The sequence below is a fragment of the Heptranchias perlo genome, chromosome 3, assembly GCF_035084215.1.
Source record: "Heptranchias perlo isolate sHepPer1 chromosome 3, sHepPer1.hap1, whole genome shotgun sequence".
Classification (NCBI taxonomy): Eukaryota; Metazoa; Chordata; class Chondrichthyes; order Hexanchiformes; family Hexanchidae; genus Heptranchias; species Heptranchias perlo.
In genome coordinates, this window is record NC_090327.1 from 74,877,481 (window position 1) to 74,900,402 (window position 22,922).

At 43.7% G+C, this 22,922-nt stretch overlaps 1 protein-coding gene across 4 annotated transcripts in view; it reads left to right on the top strand.

The window, feature by feature from the left end:
- prex2 (phosphatidylinositol-3,4,5-trisphosphate-dependent Rac exchange factor 2) overlaps positions 1-22,922 on the top strand; it is a 428,462-nt gene that overhangs the window by 353,735 nt on the left and 51,805 nt on the right. For 3 of the 4 annotated variants that reach the window (XM_067980312.1, XM_067980313.1, XM_067980314.1), the window contains 2 exons: positions 7,105-7,168; positions 7,479-7,669. In XM_067980312.1, coding sequence (XP_067836413.1) covers positions 7,105-7,168; positions 7,479-7,669 — 255 coding nt within the window. Of the gene's footprint in view, positions 1-7,104; positions 7,169-7,478; positions 7,670-22,629; positions 22,809-22,922 lie in introns of those variants that run through there. The other variant, XM_067980315.1, reaches the window with a different exon arrangement.

Sequence of the window (22,922 nt, forward strand, 5' to 3'; positions counted from 1 at the left end):
AGAAGATCAGCCATGATCTTATTGAATGTGCAGCAGGCTCGAGGGGCCGGATGGCCTACTCCTGCTCCTATTTCTTATGTTGTTACATTGAGTAATAACAAATGCCTATATCCGACTCTTGATGCCGTATATTTTCAGCTTAAATATCACAATCAACTTTATTATATTTTAATTTCATCATGCTGTTACACTGCACAGCCTCCACTGAATTGAAGCCTTGCAGCTAGACTGTGTATGATATTAATCTATATCACGTCCCCTGCAGCTGGGAAGTTCCACATAGTGGGTCACCCTGGAACTGTATTCAGCTGGTGAAAGTGAGCAGCAGGAGGGTACAATGGGTTTGTGATTTGAGAGCAGGTGGAATGTGTAGCCTTGTAAACCTCATTGAACACCTTATAACGGTTACCTGTCCACCTCCCACCAGGAGTTGCAGAAAAAGGTAGCTGCAATTCTGCTTTAGAGTTTCCCCCAGCTGTTCCCTATTAGGTTGGCAAATTATCTGTATTGAAAAACATTATGGGTTTGACATTATCAAAATGTATTTTATGGAAATCAAAGGCAAATTTCACATTTGCTCAGTAGTTCAATTTGACAAGAGATGTGTGAAGTAATTAAAATTGTAATATTTGGTTAATTGAATTCCCTGTTAACATATATTAGTTGTAATGCTGTTAATAATAGCATGTGTTGAACTGTTGTGTTCTTCTCACAATTTAATGAATTAGATTCCTTTGATTAGCCTTCTATGCTGTTAGTCAAAAATCTTATCGTGAATGCTCATGAGAGTAGAGTTTCAAGTCCCTTTGCAGAAAGCATAAGAATGATAGGACTTTTAAATTGGTTTTACATTTTCAGGGCAATAGAAGTAAATTGGAACACCTGTGATTGTCCCAACTAACATATTTATCTCAAAAGAATCTTTTTCTAAGCCACAATTGATTTGTCTTATCACTAATACTCATCAATGTAATTTCCGTCATGGACTGACATTTCTTCCAGTAGCTCTAATTATCGCACCTCCAATCCAACACGAGATTCAGAATGGCTAAATTAGTACTGCTCAAGGTGTTAGAAGTAATAGTACAATTTTTTTGTGTATTGGCCAACCTAATAGGGAACAGCTGGGGGAAACTCTAAAGCAGAATTGCAGCTACCTTTTTCTGTAACTCCTGGTGGGAGGTGGACAGGTAACCGTTATAAGGTGTTCAATGAGGTTTACAAGGCTACACATTCCACCTGCTCTCAAATCACAAACCCATTGTACCCTCCTGCTGCTCACTTTCACCAGCTGAATACAATTCCAGGGTGACCCACTATGTGGAACTTCCCAGCTGCAGGGGACGTGATATAGATTAATATCATACACAGTCTAGCTGCAAGGCTTCAATTCAGTGGAGGTTGTGCAGTGTAACAGCATGATGAAATTAAAATATAATAAAGTTGATTGTGATATTTAAGCTGAAAATATACGGCATCAAGAGTCGGATATAGGCATTTGTTATTACTCAATGTAAGAGCATCAGTTCATAAACCATGCAGTATTTCTTATTCTGTCATTCCCCCTGGTAAGACCCCCATCTTCATGCCCTCAAGTACAAGTGGTGCAAACTTGACTGTACCTGGCACACAAGTGACTTAGGCATCCATCGCCAGATTTGGCTTGGCCACATCAAATTCTACTGTGCCTCAGTCTCCTCTGCTTAAACTGTCCACTACTCTACTGAAGAGCAAGGATAACCCCATGGACCTTTTTGCTATTACCAACTGTCTCCTTAAACCACTTTCCCCTGCCCCCTGCACCGTCACCTCTAACAAGTGTGAGGCTTTTGTTGATTTTTGTGGTGCTGAAGGTTGGTGTTACTTCGCCTACACGTTGATCTCTTTAGTACTTTGGAGGTTCAGCCGGGACTATTTTACTGATAGTTGTACTCAGCTTTGATCAAAGTACTGCTTTGCATGGGGGACATGGATTTTCCAATGGGAGCACCTCTATTCGTAGGCAGTGAAAAGGATGATAAGGTTATGGAAGAGGCTAGATTAGAAGTTCTTAAAGTTAGGTACCACAGCAATTTCCCCTTCTCTATGTGCTCATACCCACTCACCAGTGTGTACAATCCAAGAAAGTCTTAGACATTTTCTGTCAGTGTCCCAGAAGGCTGCACTTTCACCACTCCACCCCGCTCACCCCACCCCCCCCCCGCAGAGGCTACTGGGAAAATATGTCAACTGCTGGGTGAAGACCTGCAGCCCAATTCCAGCAGGAGAACAGTATTGCCTGTACCAGTCAAAGTTACCACTGCCTTTGTGACTGGATCCTTCCAGGCAGCAGCTGGTGATCTTTGCCACACCAGCCAAGCAGCTGCTCATCACTGCACCCAAGGTCACTAACACTCCATTCAGAAGGGTTGCACAATCCATATGCTTCCCAACGTAAGCAGACAAACAAAGAGAGGGAGCCATCCAAATCGACAGAGTGGCAAGGTTCCCACAGGTGCAATTGAAGGAAGGCATGTAATGCTAAAAGCCCCATAATGACAATCCCCTCAATTTTATGAACAGGAAAGGTTTTCATTCCATTAATGTCCTGTTCGTGCGTGATGCCAAACACCTTATTCTGCACATCAATTACCAGATACCGAGGAAGCTGCCATAACACTTTCACCATGCAACAATTCACCATCACAGCCCTCGTAATTTGGAAGCATGTAATTCGGATGGTTGTTGGTGATCAGTGCTATTTCCTGCAGTCCTGGCTTCCGCACACAGAGGGGAATAACAGATACAATGAGGCCCCTGCCACTACAACAAGTATCAGAGAGCATATATACGAATTGTCATTTTAGGCGCTTGAGTAAATGTGGTGGAGCTCTACAATACAGTCCAGTGAGAGTCCCAAGAATCATTTTAGCTTGCTCTGTTCTGCGTAATATCACAGTGAAAAAAGGCTTGCTTCTTCAAGAAGCTGAACACGATGATAATGAAGAGGGGGTGAAAGGACCTCCCTCCCCACAGTATGAGGAGGTTGGAGGTTGCACAACCAGTAGCCACAGAAAAGGGGAGGGGGGCGCATCTACTAGCCCAACACTTTCAATAAATAAAGCTCGACTCACCAGAAAAAGGTCACTTCACACCTACCTGTTCTCCAACCCCACCTTCACAAAGTCCCTCACTATCAAAGACTTCATAAGACAGAAGTCTACATTTTCCCTGCTATCATTTCAACCCCCAAAAGCTGAAATTAACTCAAAACTCTATATGCTGGTGCTGATACAAGATGCCATGGCACAGTTGTTGAGGAAGTGGCAGCAGTTGAGGCTGTGGTTTCAGCAACTAATTACCCAGTGGATGTCCCTGGGTGGTTATCATAATGGTCAGCCTCTTCCTGCAAGGCACCCCATGTGATGTGCAACACAGAAGAACTAATGGCTGCGTGTAAAGGCATTGCAATAAAGTACATAAAGCTTAGACTACTTGTGATGAGTATTTGGCAGCTGTTGCCACCTCACCCTCTCCCACAGGTTCTCCTGTTTGCCTGCCCATGAGGTGCAGCACCTGTTCTTCGTGTGCACTCAGGGTTATCAGCAATGCTGCTCTACCAGTTGTATATCTTGGTGGAAAAGAAGACAATGTTTTGGGCAAATGAGTGGTATAGATACTTTCCCTCATGAGTGCATGCATTCCATGATGATGAGTTACAGAGGTATATTGTCCCTTTAAATATCGTGACCTTGGCCATTAGCAATAACCCTTGCAGCAGGCAATCTGAGTTGACAGAATGGTTTTGAGTAAAGAATGTGCCTGAGTGTTTTTGGAGGTTGCCCTTTGCAGAAGTGAGGTCCCCTGTACCCAAATGGTGAGACAGAAGGAGTATGAGAGGTAAGGAGGTCAGTGAAGTCTGTCTGAGTGGTAGAGGATGTGTATTGGCAAGAATGCCCAGAATTACCTTACCTACCCTTATGTAATAAATTGGATAGCCAGGTGGTGAAGGATAGAATACTAGAGCCTGGTCTTCAGTTGCTTCCAAGCCTTTATTCACAGAGATCAACATTACCCCCCACACCCTAGATAAGCTCTCATATTGATACCCACCACCTGAATACAATTAACACTAATTGATATAAATCATATGGATATATTTAACACCCTATGAGGTCATAGAACTTCTTCTGGCAGTCTGTGGCAGTTCTTGGGGTGATGGAAGTCTGCACAATGCTCTGATGGGGTTTACTGCCCTCTAAGCCCAACATGGGGGAGGGGGCTGGCGGAGGTGATAGGAGGCCGGGGAGCAGGTGATAGGAGGCCGGGGTGTGGGGGAGGTGATAGGAGGCTGAGGAGAGAGAGATGGGAAGCCAGGGAGGGAAATCAGCAGATTCAACATAAAAAAACTTACAAACATGTAATAAACTTGTAAATATGTCAGCTTCATGAAATAACTTTACAATATCTCACATTCTGCTGGAAATAGTACAGTTTATATGGTCATCTCTGCTTGTGTCCTCATAAAGTACCTTAACAGTCACCAAGTTTTCATAATTTCAGCACACTTACAATGTCCTTAGTAAACACTAGAATATTAATTTTGTTCTAAGGAAGAAAAACTTTTATTACCTGCTCATGTTATGACATCTTCACTTGTGGAGTAATGTGACCATTGCAGTTTTGCACAGACTGCATTTGCCCTCGATTTACTGTTCTTATATTGAAAGCAGTTGAAAACTGCATTGTTGATCTACAGGACGTCTGTTTTTCTTTTCCTTTGCTGTGTGCAATTTCTCCTTCAAACCCCTCCACCTTGTACCTCTCTTCCTGCTTTCAAGAGCCTCCAAAAAACCTTTCTCTTTATCGGGCCATCCTAAGGTTTTATTTCTGTTTTCCCTTTCTCCCTCCTGCTAAACATCAACTATTCTCTGCCCCTCCCCCTATTCTTTAAGGCAGCTTGAGATGTCTTTCTGTATGAGAATTGTAAACAATTTTACAACACCAAGTTATAGTCCAGCAATTTTATTTTAAATTCACAAGCTTTCGGAGGCTACCTCCTTCCTCAGGTGAACGATGCGGAAATGAAGTCCTTCAAATGAAGGACTTCATTTCCGCATCGTTCACCTGAGGAAGGAGGTAGCCTCCGAAAGCTTGTGAATTTAAAATAAAATTGCTGGACTATAACTTGGTGTTGTAAAATTGTTTACAATTGTCAACCCCAGTCCATCACCGGCATCTCCACATCATTTCTGTATGAGGAGCACTATAGAAATGTGAGTTGTTTTTAGTAGTTATAGCACCAACTGCACCAGTGCAAGCTGCTAAATCCTTTTTTGTTAATTACCTTCAAACACTAGCTGGTGGAAAATTGCCAGGAATTTTACACAGCTCACCTAAAATATAGCAGCTTGAGTTGACTTAGAAATCCAATTAATTTCTGTTACACATAATCAATCTTCAGTATAATCTCACTGTGTTTTTTTAAGCTGATACTGATTTCCAGTGAAATGATTCCACCTCTGTAACATCACCCACCTATGGCTCTACATTACCAGCACCACCACAGAAACACTCATCTATTCTTTCATCGTCTCAAGGCTTGACTTCTCGAATCCTCTCCTTGCTAGTTTCCCCACTCTACTCTATGTGAGCTCCTACTCATCCAGAATTCATGACACCTGTATCCTATATCACTATGAGCCACACACCTACACCCCTATTCTCACCAACCTTCACCAGCTCCCTATCCCTGAGTACATTGATTTCATCATTCTCATCTTTGTTTTCTCTTCTGTTCTATGTCCCAGCATCTCTCTGTTCCTTCGGCTTCAGTTTACTGTGCCTCACCCCCTCAATGGCAGAGCCTCCAGCCATCATGCCTCTGCAACCTAGAATATTCTCCCTTAAACCCCTTTGCCTTGCTACCTCTCTTCGCACCTTCAAAAGTTCCTCAAACTTACCTCTTTCACATGTATTCAGTCACCTTCCATAATTTACTAATACCTTTTACTCAGTGTTCACCACTCTTCCTGTCAATCACCTTGGAGAGTTTTATTAAGTGAACGGTACAATATAAATATACATTGCTGTTTTTGATGTTGAATTAGTGTTTGGACATTTACTATGATAATTCAATAATTACATTGATACGATACTATCAATAATTCAAGAGCTCATCAAATCCTATGTTTAAATACGGTCATTTCCATAGGGGTATCCTTGATCTAATGCTCCCAGTGGAGGGTGGTGGTTACTGATACTGCATCTCACAAAATCATGCTTGTAATTTCTCAGGATGCACTCTCCCTGCAAGTGCTGTTCCCCACTGGGAGCACCGGATCATGGAATCACCCCAACAGAAGCTGCTGTAATAAACCAATGAGGAATTTGATAAGCTCTTGACTTATTGATTACCAAAATTTGCTGGATGTAATAATCACATAAGAACATAGGGCCTGAAATGCCAAAAGCCAGAGAGGGTGGAGAGCAGGCCACCAGGGGACCACAATTTAAGGTGGAGCCAGATTTATTTTTTTATTTATTCATTCTCGGGATATGGGTGTTGCTAGCAAGGCCAGCATTTATTGCCCATCCCTAAGGATAATGGGCAATAAACTTTGTTAGGTCAGAAGTTAAATGGATTGCTCTCTGTTTAACTTCTGACCTAAATTCTGAAAGCTGGCATGACTTCTATTGAGGCCCTTAGAAAGACCCCAGAACTTGCCAAGAATAACGTAATGAATCTGGAGGGGATCAATTACCTTTATTTAAATGGATAATGGCTCCCTTGGGGCTGAAGAACAATTCATTTACTTTTTGCTTTGGCCTGGGAAGGGCCTCTGAGTCCTCCTAGTGGAGGGGCTGTAGTTCCACTGGCCAGTCTGCTGTGAGTCCCTCTGATGCGCCCTTACAAGCGTGGGCTGCCCACTCTGACAGACATTAATGACCCCTATCCCCAGAATTTGGGACAGGATCCATGCCCTTCACTATGGGCAGACAGGACTTCCACTCCACTGCACTTCCACCAGCAAAGCAAGACTCCTGGAATTCTGGCCCATTATCTTTTGTGCATTTTTTAGCTTTTTCTGGGAACTCTGTCTAATGGCTTTATTCCTTAAACAGGGCTTTCTATCTGGACAAATCAAATTTGCCTCCGAGTTCATCCAAAGCTGCTGCAATAGATAAGGTAATTAAGATATCTTGAGAATCTTTATATTTAAATAGATATAGATTTCACTCATTCACTGAATGGATTAAAATTTGTAGGACTGTTTAATTTCTAAAAAAACCTTTTTTTTAAAGTAGAGTTATATTGTCAAGTTTTTGTAAGAAAATAAACATCTTTAATTTCCTTGCACAGTCCAGAAAATTGTATGCAGTTGTGGCACTGAAAAAAAATTTGTTCTTAATTAACTTCCCTATCTTGTTAACTTTTTTTCCGTAAGTTACCTGAAGAAATAGTATTGACTTCAGTATTGTCTGCCTTCTCCCTACAGCTTATGCGGCCCCTCAATGCATTGGACGAACTTTATCGATTGATGGAATCCTTTATCAGGTCAAAACGTACAGCAGCTTGTGCTTATACAGCCTGTAGTGCCTCTGGCATTGGCTTGCTGTCAGTCTCTTCTGAGCTCTGCAATCGTTTGGGAGCCTGCCACATCATGATGTGTAATAGTGGAGTCCACCGGTATGAGAGCCTACATCTTTTGTATTCTGCATTATAAACTGTGTGGTCAAAATCATCACCTTCTGGCACATCAGAATTAAATGGACATTTCCCCATTCAAAGAAAATTGAACTGAATTTCTTCACTTGTTAGGTCAGTAAACCAGCATTGGGAGCTCGCCAGAGTAGGTGTAGCAAATCGCATGTAAACAGCATTTAAAAAGGGTGATGGGTAGATCAATGGAACCTAGTCAGGCAGGGGAGGAAAACTAGCTAGGGAACTTATCCGCTGGCTTTCTTCTGCTGCCTAACGCCACTACCAGGATTTCCTGCCAGAAGTGATGTCGGTCATGTAATACGTCCACTAAATACAGGTGGGTGTTTTATAATAGGACTCAAATGATGGAATGGTGTCCTACAATATATTTCCCATCATTTGAACCTCTACAATGCTGGTGCATTCCTTGGAACCAGCATTGCTCTTGACTGCAGGGGTTGGGAGCGTGGTGTTAAATTTTAAAGGAGTGCTTTGATTAAGGCAGATTGATTGCCTTAGTCAAAGCAGCAAATTTAAAAGAACATAAGAACATAAGAAATAGGAGCAGGAGTAGGGCATACAGCCCCTAGAGCCTGCTTCGCCATTCAATAAGATCATGGCTGATCTTCGACCTCAATGCCACTTTCCCGCCTGATCCCCATATCCCTTGATTTCCTCAGAGTCCAAAAATTTATCGATCTCAGTCTCAATGACTGAACATCCACAGCCCTCTGGGGTAGAGAATTCCAAATATTCATGACCCTCTGAGGGAAGAAATTCCTCCTCATCTCTCAGCCTTAAATGTCCGACCCCTTATCCTGCGACTATGACCTCTAGTTCGAGACTCTCCAGCCAGGGGAAATGGCCTCTCAGCATCTACCCTGTCAAGTCCTCTCAGAATCTTATATGTTTCAAAGAGATCACCTCTCATTCTTCTAAACTTCAGAGAGTATAGGCCCATTCTACCCAATCTCTCCTCATAGGACAACCCTTTTATCCCAGGAATCAATCTAGTGAACCTTCATTGCACCGCCTCTAAGACAAGTATATCATTCCTTAGGTAAGGTGACCAAAACTGTACACAGTACTCCAGGTATGGTCTCACCAAAGTCCTGTACAATTGTAGCAAGACTTCCTTATTCTTATTCTCCAACCCCCTCGCAATAAAGGCCAACATTCCATTTGCCTTCCTAATTGCTTGCTGGACCTGCATGCTAACTTTCTGTGTTTCGTGTACAAGGCACCCAAATCTCTCTGGACACCAACATTTAATAGTTTCTCACCATTTAAAAAATATTCTGTTTTTCTATTCTTCCTACCAAAGTGAATAACCTCACATGTCCCCACATTATACTCCATCTGCCACCTTCTTGCCCACTCACATAATCTGTCTATATCCCTTTGCAGACTCTTTGGATTGAATTTTAAACATAAATTGTGGGTGTGTTGGGGGTGGGGGGCTGCGAAAATTGCAAAAATGCAGAGCGGGTTTGGACGCTGGCTCCAACCCGCCGATTTCTGAGTTTCCCACAGGCGCACCTGTGTGCACGCGGGCTTCCAGAATCCGGACGTCCCGCCGGCAATTAAAGCTGGCGGGATGATAGTTAAAGAACCAAATGTACCTCATTGAGGTACGTAAGGCACTTTACTTGTGACATATTAGGTAGTTAGAATGATTTTTAACTTACCTGGGCAGCTTTCCCACCAGGCATGAAGGGCCGGATCAGGCAAAAATAAAGGAAATAAATTAAATAAAAAACCATTGCACAAAGTTAAAACACAAAATCAATCTACCTTTCTACCCTGTTCCGATGTCCGTGTCTCCCTCTCTGATGTCCCTCTCGGCCCCCGATGTCTCCCTCTACAATCTCCTCCACTTCCCCCGATGTCCCGCTCCGATCTCCTCCTCTTCCCCCCCCCCCCCGCCACCAATGTGGCTCCGATGTTCCCCTCCCTTCCCCAATCTTCCACTCTCCACCCCCCCCGATCTTCCCCTCTCCCCCCCACCCCCGATCTTCTGTTCCAGCGCCGGATGATGTCTCGCTCTCTCTCTTTCTCTTCCCCCCCGCCACCCCCAGCGTTGCAGCTCCTGTCGGCAGACAGCCCGTCAATCAGGGGCTGCCGGGCATGGAACCCGGAAAGAACTTTAATCACCACCAATTACATTGCGATCGCGTCGGAAATGGCACGTTTTTTTTTATTTAGGTTTGCCACGCGCACCTTCCCCCCCTGCTGCCAACCTTCATTTCAAAATTGAGCCCTTTGTGTCCTCCTCACAGCTTACTATCCCACCTAGCTTTGTATAATCAGCAAACTTGGATGCATTACACTCGGTCCCTTCATCTAAGTCATTAATATAGATTGTAAATAGCTGAGGCCCAAGCACTGATCCTTGCCGTACCTCACTAGTTACAACCTGCCAACGTGAAAATGACCCGTTTATTCCTAGTCTCTGTTTTCTGTCCGTTAACCAATCCTCTACCCATGCTAATATATTACCCCAATCCCGTGAGCCCTATTCTTGTGTAACACCTCATCGAATGCTTTTTGAAAATCCAAATATACTACATCCACTGGTTCCCCTTTATCTACCCTGGTAGTTACATCCTCAAAAATCTCGAACAGATTTGTCAAACACGATTTCCCTTTCACAAAACCATTTTGACTCTGCCTAATCAGATTATGATTTTCTAAGTGCCCCATTACCACATTCTTAATAATAGATTCCAGCATTTTCCCAGCTACTGTCAGGCTACTATGACCTCTAGTTCTACCTGGGCAGCTTTCCCACCAGGCATGAAGGGCCGGATCAAGCAAAAATTGGGTAGAATGGGCTAATTGTCCTTAGTTCTCTGTTTTCTCTCACTAGAATCTAGGGAATTTTGGAAGATCACAACCAGTGCATCCACTATCTCTGCAGCCACCTCTTTTAGAACCGTAGGATATAGACCATCAGGTCCAGGGGATTTATCATCTTTTAGTCCCCTTAATTTCTCCAGTACTTTTTCATTACTAATATTAATTACTTTAAGCTCCTCACTCTCATTAGACCCTTGGTTCCCCACGATTTCCGGTATGTTTTTTGTGTCTTCGACTGTGAAGACAGATACAAAATATTTATTTAATGTCTCTGCCATTTCCTTATTCCCTATTATAATTTCTCCTGTCGCAGCCTCTAAGGGACCCGCATTTACTTTCGCTACTCTCTTCCTTTTTACATAGTTTTAGAAACTCTTATAATTTGTTTTTATATTTCTTGCTAGTTTACTCTCATATTCTACTTTCTCCCTCTTTATCAATTTTTGGTCAACCTTTGCTGGTTTCTAAAACTCTCCCAATCCTCAGGCTTACTACTCTTCTTGGCAACATTATAAGCCTCTTCTTTTAGTCTAATACTATCCTTAACTTCTTTAGTTAGCCAAGGATGAATCATTTTTCATGTGGAGTTTTTATTCTTCAATGGAATGTATATTCGTTCAATCTTTCAATCTTCAAAAAGTTTTCTTAATTTTCAGCCAGCACCACCAGCAGTGCTACACCCCTCAAATAATGGAGCAGTCCGAGCCCGCATGCAGCAAGACCTGGACAACATCCAGGCTTGGGCTCATAAATGGCAAGTAACATTCGTGCCAGACAAGTGCCAGGCAATGACCATCTCCAACAAGAGAGAGTCTAACCACCTCCCCTTGACATTCAACGGCATTACCGTCGCCAAATCCCCCACCATCAACATCCTGGGGGTCACCATTGACCAGAAACTTAACTGGACCAGCCATATAAATACTGTGGCTACAAGAGCAGGTCAGAGGCTGGGTATTATGTGGCGAGTGACTCACCTCCTGACTCCCCAAAGCCTTTCCACCATCTACAAGGCACAAAACAGATAGTAAGGGCTACAAAAAGAGACTATGAAAAGAAACTCGCGAGGGATATCAAAACCAATACGAAGAACTTTTATAGTTATATTAGGAAAAAGAGGGTGGTCAGGAGCAGTGTTGGCCCCTTAAAAACTGAAAGTGGGGATATTGTCATTGACAATGGGGAAATGGCGGATATGTTGAACAATTACTTTGCGTCAGTATTTACAGTCGAAAAAGAGGATAACATGCCGGAAATCCCAAGAAAACATATATTGAATCGGGGACAGGGACTTGATAAAATTAACATAAGTAAAGCAACAGTAATGAAGAAAATAATAGCACTAAAGAGTGACAAATCCCCAGGACCAGATGGTTTCCATCCCAGGGTTTTAAAGGAAGTAGGTGAGCACATTGCAGATGCCCTAACTATAATCTTTCAAAGTTCTCCAGATTCAGGAACTGTCCCTCTAGATTGGAAAATTGCACATATCACTCTGCTTTTCAAGAAAGGAGAGAGAGGGAAACTGGGGAATTATAGACCAGTGAGCCTAACATCTGTTGTGGGGAAAATGCTGGAGTCTATAATTAAGGATAGGGTGACTGAACGCCTCGAGAATTTTCAGTTAATCAGAGAGAGCCAGCATGGATTTGTGAAAGGTTGTTCGTGCCTGACAAACCTGATTGAATTTTTTGAAGAGGTGACTAAAGTAGTGGACAGGGAAATGTCAATGGATGTTATTTATATGGACTTCCAGAAGGCATTTGATAAGGTCCCACATAAGAGACTGTTAGCTAAGATAGAAGCCCATGGAATCGAGGGAAAAGTACGGACTTGGTTAGGAAGTTGGCTGAGCGAAAGGCGACAGAGAGTAGGGATAATGGGAAGGTACTCGCATTGACAGGATGTGACTAGTGGAGTCCCGCAGGGATCTGTCTTGGGGCCTCAATTATTCACAATATTTATTAACTTAGATGAAGGCATAGAAAGTCTCATATCTAAGTTTGCCGATGACACAAAGATTGGTGGCATTGTAAGCTGTGTAGATGAAAACATAAAATTACAAAGCGATATTGATAGATTAGGTGAATGGGCAAAACTGTGGCAAATGGAATTCAGTGTAGACAAATGTGAGGTCATCCACTTTGGATCAAAAAAGGATAGAACAGGGTACTTTCTAAATGGTAAAAAGTTAAAAACAGTGGATGTCCAAAGGGACTTAGGGGTTCAGGTACATAGATCATAGAAGTGTCATGAACAGGTGCAGAAAATAATCAAGAAGGCAAATGGAATGTTGGCCTTTATATCTAGAGGACTGGAGTACAAGGGGGCAGAAGTTATGCTGCAGCTATACAAAACCCTGGTTAGACCGCACCTGGAGTACTGTGAGCAGTTCGGGCACCACACCTTTGGAAGGACATATTGGCTTTGGATGGAGTGCAGCATAGGTTTACTAGAATGATACCCGGACTTCAAGGGTTAAGTTACGAGGAGAGATTACACAAATTGGGGTTGTATTCTCCAGAGTTTCGAAGGTTAAGGGGTGATCTGATCGAAGTTTATAAGATATTTAAGGGGAACAGATAGGGTGGATAGAGAGAAACTATTTCCGCTGGTTGGGGATTCTAGGAGTAGGGGGCACAGTCTAAAAATTAGAGCCAGACCTTTCAGGAGTGAGATTAGAAAACATTTCTACACACAAAGGGTTGTAGAAGTTTGGAACTCTCTTCCGCAAACGGCAATTGATACTAGCTCAATTGCTAAATTTAAATCTGAGATAGATAGCTTTTTGGCAACCAAAGGTATTAAGGGATATGGGCCAAAGGCAGGTATATGGAGTTAGATCACAGATCAGCCATGATCTTATCAAATGGCGGAGCAGGCACGAGGGGCTGAATGGCCTGCTCCTGATCCTATGTTCCTATGTTTCTAAGTCAGGAGTGTGATGGAATACTCTCCACTTGCCTGGATGAGTGCAGCTCCACAACACTCAAGAAGCTCGACACCATCCAGGACAAAGCAGCCCGCTTGATTGGCACCCCATCCACCGCCCTAAACATTCACTCCCTTCACCACCGGCGCACAGTGGCTGCAGTGTGTACCATCCACAGGATGCACTGCAGCAACTCGCCAAGGCTCCTTCGACAGTACCCCCCAAACCCGTGACCTGTACCACCTAGAAAGACAAGAGCAGCAGGCACATGGGAACAACACCACCTGCATGTTCCCCTCCAAGTCACACACCATCCCGACTTGGAAATATATCGCTGTTCCTTCATCGTCGCTGGGTCAAAATCCTGGAGCTCCCTTCCTAACAGCACTGTGGGAGAACCTTCACCAGACGGACTGCAGCGGTTCAAGAAGGTAGCTCACCACTGCCTTCTCAAGGGCAATTAGGGATGGGCAATAAATGCCGGCCTCACCAGCGACGCCCACATCCCATGAACGAATAAAAAAAACACTGCTGCAAGGCACATTATTTAAAATGGTACATCTTTCATGACTCGCGAGTGAGTGAATGCTGCTGACTGCCCATTATGCACCATGCCCTTTCCTGGTAGAGCAGAATGTGCACCAGGCCATGAGGGCAAGAGGCAGGGAGGATTGAGGAAGGCCACAGGAAGTATTGGTGCAAGAAGTTGTTGGAGGGGCATGGGTGCTTCCCGATTTCACTCCTCAATGGCTTAGCTCTTCTTTTAAGATTATGTCCTCTGGATTCCCAAACCAGAGGAAACAGTTTCTCCATATCTACCCTATTGAATCCCTTTATTATTTTAAACACCTCGATTAGTTTATCATTCTGGTACATCTGCTCTGTACCTCCTTATTGGCCAATATATCTTTCCTGAGGCTCGGTGCCCAAAACTTATCACAGATGAGATCTGACCAAGGCTCTGTACAACTAAAGCATAACTTCCTTACTTTTGAATTCCAACCCCCTTGAGATAAAGGCTTACATTCTGTTAGCCTTTTGGTCACTTCATGTACCTGTGCACCTAAATCTCTTTGCTCCTCCACAACTCCTAATCTCTCACCATTAAGAAAATATTTGTCTTTCTCAGATCCAAAGTGCATGACTTCACACTTCCCCACAGTAAATTCCATCTGCCTTAGTTTTGCCCACTCACTTAGTCTGTCTTTGTCCCTTTTGTAACTCTCTGCTCCCATCCACACAACTTACTGTACCTCCTAACTTAGTATCATCGCCAAACTTGGATATGCAACTCTTTACTCCTTCATCCAAGTCATTAATATATATGGCGAAAAGCTGAGGTCACAGTGCAGATCCCTGGGGAACATCACTTGTCACATCCTGCCAATCAGGAACAAACCCTTTATCCCGACTCTCTGTCTCCCACCTCCCAACCAATTACTGATCCATGTCACAAGGTTTAGTCCAATTCTGCACACTCTTATTTTTGCTAATAATCTCTTGTGTAGAACTTTATTAAATGCTTTCTGAAAGTATATATAGACAACATCCAGAGATGAGCACCTCAAAAAATTCAACTAGATTAGTGAGACCCATCACAAATCCATGCTGACTCTCTTTGATCAGTTGATATTTTTCCAAGTGCTTAGTCACTCTGTCTCTGAGGACAGATTCCAGTAACATCCCCACAATTGATATTAAACTGACAGGTCTGTAGTTACCTGTTTTCCCCTCCCTCCCTTACATAATGAAGTGATATTTCCAATTTTCCAATCCAAAGGCACAATTCATGAATCTGGAGAGCTTTTGAAAGTTATGCCTAACACATCTGTAATTTCCTCACCTGTTTCTTTTAAACCCGGGGATGGAAATAATTAGGTCCTGGAGATTTGTGTATCTAAGTTCCATTGATTTCTCTATTCCATGTTTTTAATTATATTAAATTCACTAAGTTCCTCCCCTTGACTTATTTTTAGGCTCCCTTGTACTGCTGATATTTTGTCTTCCTCCTCTGCTGTCTGTGAAAACATATATAAAGTACCCATTTAACAAGTCTGCCATTTCCTGGTTAATAGACCAGTTAGCCTAACATCTGTTGTTAGGAAATTACTAGAGTCTATAATTAAGAATAGAGTGACTAAACACCTTGAACATTTTCAGCTGATCAGAGAGAGCCAGCATGGATTTGTCAAGGGTCGATCATGCCTGACGAACCTGATTGAATTTTTTGAAGAGGTGACTAAAGAAGTGGACAGGAGAATATCTATGAATGTTGTTTATATGGACTTCCAGAAGGCATTCAATAAAGCCCCTCATAAGAGACTGTTAACTAATGTTGAAGCTCATGGAATTGAGGGCAAACTATTGACTTGGTTAGGAAATTAGCTGAGCGGCAGGAGACAGAGAGTAGAGATAATGGGCAGGTACTCAAATTGGCAGGATGTGACTAGTGGTGTCCCAAAGGGATCCATGTTAGGGCCTCAACTATTTATTAATGACTTAGATGATGGGTTAGAGAGCCACATATCCAAATTTGCCAATGACACAAAGATAGGCAGCATTGTAAGCAGTGTAGATGGAAGCATAAAATTACAGAGAGATATTAATAGATTAAGTGAATGGGAAAAACTGTGGCAAATGGATTTCACTGTAAGCTATTGTGAGGTCATCCACTTTGTACCTCAAAAGCATAGATCAGAGTACTTTCTAAATGGTGAAAAGCTTGAAACAGTGGAGGTCCAAAGAGACTTAGAAGTCCATGTACATAGATCATTAAAATGTCATGGACAGGTTCAGAAAATAATCAAAAAGGCTAATGGAATGCTGGCCTTTATATCTGGAGGACTAGAATACAAGGGGGTGGAGGTTATGCCACAGCTGTACAATGCCCTGGTTAGACCACATTTGGAGTACTGCATTCAGTTTTGGGCACCACACCTTAGGAAGGATATATTGGCCTCGGAGGGACTGCAGCATAGATTTACTAGAATGATACCTGGAATCCAAGGGTTAAATTACAATGAGAGATTACACAAACCGGGGTTGTATTCCCTGGAATTTATTAGATTAAGGGGTGATTTGATGGACGTTGTCAAGGTATTAAGGGGAACTGATAGAGTAGATAGAGAGAGACTATTTCCGCTGGTTGGGGAGTAGAGGACACAGCCTAAAAATTAGAGCCAGGAGTGAAGTTAAAAAACACTTCTACACGCAAAGGGTGGTAGAAGTTCGGAACTCTTTTCCGCAAATGGCAGTTGATGCTAGCTCAATTGTTACTTTTAAATTTGAGATTGATAGATTTTTATTCACTGAAGGTATTAAGGGATATGGAGTTAGGTCACAGATCAGCCTTGATCTCATTGAAAGGTGGAACAGGCTCGAGGGGCTAAATGGCCACCTCCTGTTCCTATGTTCCTTGTTATCCATTATAATCTCGCCTGCATCTGTCTTTAATGGGCCCACATTCCCCCTTACCACTTTCTTTTTCAATATATTAATAAAAACTTTTGCTGCTAACTTTAATATCCCTTGTAAGTTTTTATTTCATATTCCCATTTTGCACCTCTTGTTACTTTCTTTGTATCCCTTTGTTGCTTTCTATAACCCCGCTAGCCTGCTGGATTTCCACTATTCCTTGCATTTTGTAAGCCTTTTCTTTTAGTTTGATATTATCAGTTACTTCATTTCTTTATCGTGGTTGCCTAACTACATAAGTAGAGCTTTTGCATTTTAGGGGTATGTACTAGTTTTATATTATACCTTCACAGAGGTGTAATAAAAAGATAGATATCAAGCCAAAGAAGGAGACATTAGGAGGGGTGACCAAAAGCTTCGTCAAAAAGGTGAGTTTTAAGGAAAGTCTTAAAGGAAGAGAGGGAGGCGGAGAAACAGAGGGGTTTAGGGAAGGAATTCCAGAGCATGGGGCCTAAGCAGCTGAAGGTATAGCTGCCAATGGTGGGCTGAAGGGAATGGAGATGCACAGAAGGTCAGAGTCAGAGGAATGGAGATTTTGGGGTTTGGGGGGCATTGAAGGGCTGGAGGAGTTTATAGAGATAAATGTAAGGAGTCGCACAACACCAGGTTATAGTCCAACAGCTTTATTTGAAATCACAAGGAGCAAAGCTCTGAAAGCTTGTGATTTCAAATAAAGCTGTTGGACTATAACCTGGTGTTGTGCGACTCCTTACATTTGTCCACCCCAGTCCATCACCAGCATCTCCACATCATTTATAGAGATAGGGAGGGGTGAGGCCATGAAAGGATTTAAACATGAAGATGAGAATTTTAAATTAGAAGCTTTGGATGACCAGGAACCAATGTAGATTAGTGAGGACCGAGATGATGGGCCAGTGGGACTTAATACAAGATAGGGAAGAGGGAGCATAATTTTGATGAGCTGAAGTTTAGGGATAGTAGAAAATGGAATCTGGAGGTCACAAAGGCATGGATGAGTGTCTGAGCAGTGAATAGGCTGAGGTAAGGGTGGAGACGGGCAATTTTACAGAAGTGGAAGTAGACAGTCTTTGTGATGGAGAGGATATGGGGTTAGAACCTCAGCTCGGGGTCCAATGAGACGTTGAGGTTGCAAATAATCTGGTTCAACCTGAGACAGTGGCTGGGGAGGGAGCTGGAATTGGTGGCAACGGACATGGTTTGTGCAGGGGCTGAAGATGGTGGCTTTGTTTTTTTCAGTATTTAGCTGGAGGAAGTTAAGAGAAATAAGCTGGGAAGATAAAGCCGGCTGTATTTTCCCTCCCTCAATGGCTGGCAGTTCCATGCATCAATTCCCCACTAACAATGATGTGAATTCTCCTTCCACTGCATTCCCTTCCTTTCCCCCTCCCACCTCCCTTCTTCTCCCTCCCATTTCTCCTCCTCTCCTGTACCCTGTCCCATTCTTTCCCACTGCCTTCTTCCCTCCGTCCTCTCCCTGCTCCCCTTCTGCTCTCCATCTCCCCTCCCCACCATCCCCTTGCTGCTCCCCTTCTATTTGCCTCATCCTCCGCTCCCTCCCCCCGACTCTGCTCCCTCACCGTCTAACCCTGCGTGATCTGATAAAAAATTCAAATTGATCTTAACTGCCCATGTGCAATGCCATGGAAGGTTGACCAGTAATATGAAAAAAAGATCTAGGAGGAAATGTGGAAGGGTGGATCCAGAGGCTTGGGATAGCTATGGATTCACCCCGCCCCTCTCTCTCTGTGGCCTATGGCCAAAGGATTTGTAGCGTAGTCTGTTCAAATGTGCCAGAGGTTGCAGTGCCCTCGTCCCATACACCTTCGCTCCCTCCTGTAATGTGAGGCTTTGTCTGCACAGAGATCAATAATGTTGAGATGCTGGAGATTAAAGATCTTGACATTCACAACGAGGTGCACACTGTGCATCACAACTTGTGTTGATTATGATTTTGTTTAAATCTTGGTTTGGGGACACAACCTTACGGTTGTAAATGCAACAGTAGTTCCAGACTTCAATGGCAAGGTAGCTCCAAATTTTACCCTGCAGCAATATGGGCATGCATGTGAATCTGTAAAACTGTATGACTGCTTTGCATGCATCCTCAGTGAAGTAGTAACAGGTTGAGAGGAAACTGCTTGTGGAATTTATGATGAGTAAAATTTTGCATTGCATGTTTATTGTGTAATATGTTCTTGAGTGATTGGGAACAGTTGAATCCCTTTTGTGTGTGTGTATGTATATCTGACAGCGAATATAACAAGAACAGCAAAGAAAGGATTAACTCAAAGAAATTAAATCTTGGAAGGGTTGTACTATTATTCAAATATCTGAATTTATACACCAGGCTAAAAATTCTGGCAGTGCACCTAAGTCACTGGAGATGCAACAGGGCAGAACTTTCACCTACCCACGTGACCTTACCATGGCCAAATTCCATATCCTAGGAAAGGGGTCATTTAACAATAAGACTGCTTATTCGGTAATTGCGGGTAAAGTCAGCTAGATTAATTCTGGGGTAAAAATTGGTATGCATTGGGGGCACAAAGCATACCAATTTAGCAGTGGGATGGCCTGCACCCAATCTGCACAGGCAATATGCCTCCACACACTCGGCGTACCGGCTCCACTGATACGCTGAGTCCCAAATGAGCCTAAGGGGCAGGAACTCGCAGCATAGGGAGTCCCTACCGCTGGGTCCAACACCTGGCCGACATTTGCCTTGTATGGGGAGAAGAAGGTTCTGTTCCTAATGAGTCAGTTGGCGAATTCCTGGAAACGGTGATGCAACTGGGTCTCCGACGTCTTCCTGGAGGTTCTGCCGGTGCCCCACCGGAGTCACAGCAGAACCCTCCAAGGAACTTTTCCCCCACTGAAAAATTTCTCACCAACGTAAATGGGGTGGTTCCTCCATCCGGCAATCTGCCTGCACCACCCGACCAGAGCATGATTGGAATTCAAAGCCCAGCATTCCACTGAAGTATGCTGTTTACACCCAATTTGCTAAGATTAGCTCATATACAAAACTTTTGGTGGACTGGTGCAGGCAGCACACGAATGGTGGGAGCATTAAATTGCATGAGTGGAATTTAAAGGGAAGTGGACAATTTCATGCAATATCACTGAAAGTTTGACATATGGGGTTGAATTTTAGCTATAGAGCAACCACCAGGTGGAGTGTGCTGGCCGGCAGCCCAATGATGCCAACGGGAGGCCTTGTCCATTTTGAGGGCGGGCCTCGTTAACAATAGCAATATTGGGCCCAGAGACTGATCCAGCCAGTAATAAGATAGAGCCTGGGGTGAAGGATGGGGGGAAACCTGGGGGCGGCAGCAGCTCACATTGTTCCTGCTCCTCCTGGCCCTACAAAAATAATTTCGACACTTAATTTATCAGGCCTCTTCTGTTCTGCCAGGTTTTACTGAGCTGAGCATCCACTGCAGATGCTCTACCCAGTGGACAGTGAAAATGGCATCAGGGTCATATTTACATCACAGGATCCCAATTTTTGTTGATTAATGAGGCTCCTGCCTGATTCAGGTAGGCACCTTGGCTGCCCAATGGAAAACCCAGGGAAAAATGGCAGCAGAGCAGGAACAGGGCGGTAAGTCGACCACTGGAATGATCCTATGATCAATAAAACTGAGTTCAAATCCTGTATTTGCTGCAGTTTGGGGGGAGAAAGAAAATTAATTAAAACTCTGTTTTCTCCCAGTCAGTAAGAAATTATCCGTAGCGTTCATTTTCAAGTGGTTTTAATTCAAAATCTTCCAGTTATATTGTTTGGTTATTTGTAATAACAATAATATCTATCTAGGTGATTTATTGGACATTCAGGTGTAATAATTACGCAAAAATAGATGAACTTTCAGTGATCAAGCAATTTCATTTAATAACATAATTAGTTTTATTAAAGTAATCTTTAATTTACAGCAAAAATGTATTCTCTTATTTTAATATAGATATTATGTTTGATGCTGTGTTTCTTTGTGACAGCGAAGCCAGAGAATAATTGTTATAGCAATTGATGAAAAAGACGCTAGGCCTCAGATTATTAGTTTCATGTGGGATCGAGGCACAATCTTCCGCCTAGGCTTTCACACTTATCGACAATGACACCACTCCTGTAATCCAGCTGTTTTGTGTCCTCTACAAAACACAGTATAGACTAAAGGCTTAATATTGTACTTAGTTGTTTCCTCTCATCTAAGTACCAGAACAGGGTTTGTTATTTGTGACTGACATTTTGATGAAACTTAGAGCAATGGACTGCCAGACTCCTAATTGAAAACTTTGGATGAGCTTTCAGATTTAGCCCTCTTTATTAACCTTAGGAATTGTGCCAGCACACTTCATTGACCACAAGTCAATGTGAACAACACAACATGAGCAGTGACAAATTAAGTGCAGCTATATTACCTCCTCCATTTTAAGCCAATTTTCTTCATGTGTCACAGTATTCAAGAGAAGCTTTTGATAGCAATACATGATGTACAGTTACGTTATTAATCTGACTACACTATTTTATAATACCCTCAGAATTTACGAACAAGATTCACCTTCTGTGGATTTTAATATTTCAAAGCCTACACTATTTACAGCATCAGTGAACTGATTTAGAAGAATATCAGTGGAACATTGGCAGCATTATGCCCAGAGTCACCGATTTTAAAACATTTTTCTTCAAGTTAAAACTTTTGTTAATGTCCAGGTCATCATTTTAAAGGTAAAGATTGGAAGAGAATAAAGCACTAGACTAAGAAAAATATAATATTGTAGAAAATTATTGTAATTAAAACACTGAAGAAGTAAATGAAATCCCATATTTCTCATTCTTTGAGCCTAAGCATAAAAGTGTTGGCTATTTTTAGTAATGGGGCTCGAATTTAGCAGGCCTGCGGGTTCCCAGCGGGTGGTCCTCCGGGAGCGTGGAAAACGCGGACGGCTAATTGCGTGCGTCCCCCACGCGATCGCGGGATAATTGACCTGATTAAGCCCTGCTTCCGGGTTCTCCGCTCCCCGGCTGCGTGCCGGCCGGCTGCGCATGCGCAGTACCGTCGACGCGATGTAGGAGCTCCAGTTAAAGGGGCAGTCTCCCAAAGCCCCTCCTGCTACAAGCAAGCGGTTTGAGACGAAGGCTCAGCAAAGGGGAAAGGCTGCGCCCCGTTTTTCAGACCTGGCACTGCAGCTGATGCTGGAGGGCGTGAGGAGGAGGAGGGAAACGCTCTTCCCAGAAGATGGACGCAAGTTCCCTGCCGCCGCAATCAGGAAGGCATGGGCAGAGGTGGCGGCGGAGGTGAGCAGCAGGGGCAACACCCCAAGGACTTGGGAGCAGTGCCGCAAGCGCTTCAATGACCTGACTAGGTCTGGCAAGGTGAGTACACCAACGTACCCTCCCACATCCCGTCCCCACCATCACGCCAAACAGATCACAACCCCTCCTGCACAGCCACCACTGCGCTCCATCAGCAATCCTCACAGCCACTCATTCACCATCCTCGCCGTGCACGCAAGTACCCACCGTCCCTGACCCCACCCGAACACTACCACACACCCCAATCCCCATGCAATGGGATGGGCACGTGGCCCACGCATCCTCCCATCCATCCGCGCCACCCTCAACCCAACCACACCGATGCTCGATGTGTCTCACAATGCAATACGCACCCACTCACACATCTGTGTTTTGCCTTCACAGGAACAGAGAAGCAAGAACAATAGGGAAAGGGCACGCACCGGAGGTGGGCCGCCGCAAGTGGTGGAGCTGACCGACGCCGAGGTGGAGGCGCTCGACCTCGCCCGCACGCGACATTGCCTGTCGGTGGCCGATGGCGAGTGTGTCGCTGCCGAAACGGCCGGTAAGGGAAAGCTGACACTCAACACCCATGATCGCGAGTTACCGTATCATCACCTGCCATCAGGCGCACTGTCAAGTTGGTCCACATGCCTCAAAGTGCCCTCTGTTCTCTTGCAGGTCTGTCTTTGTGTGAA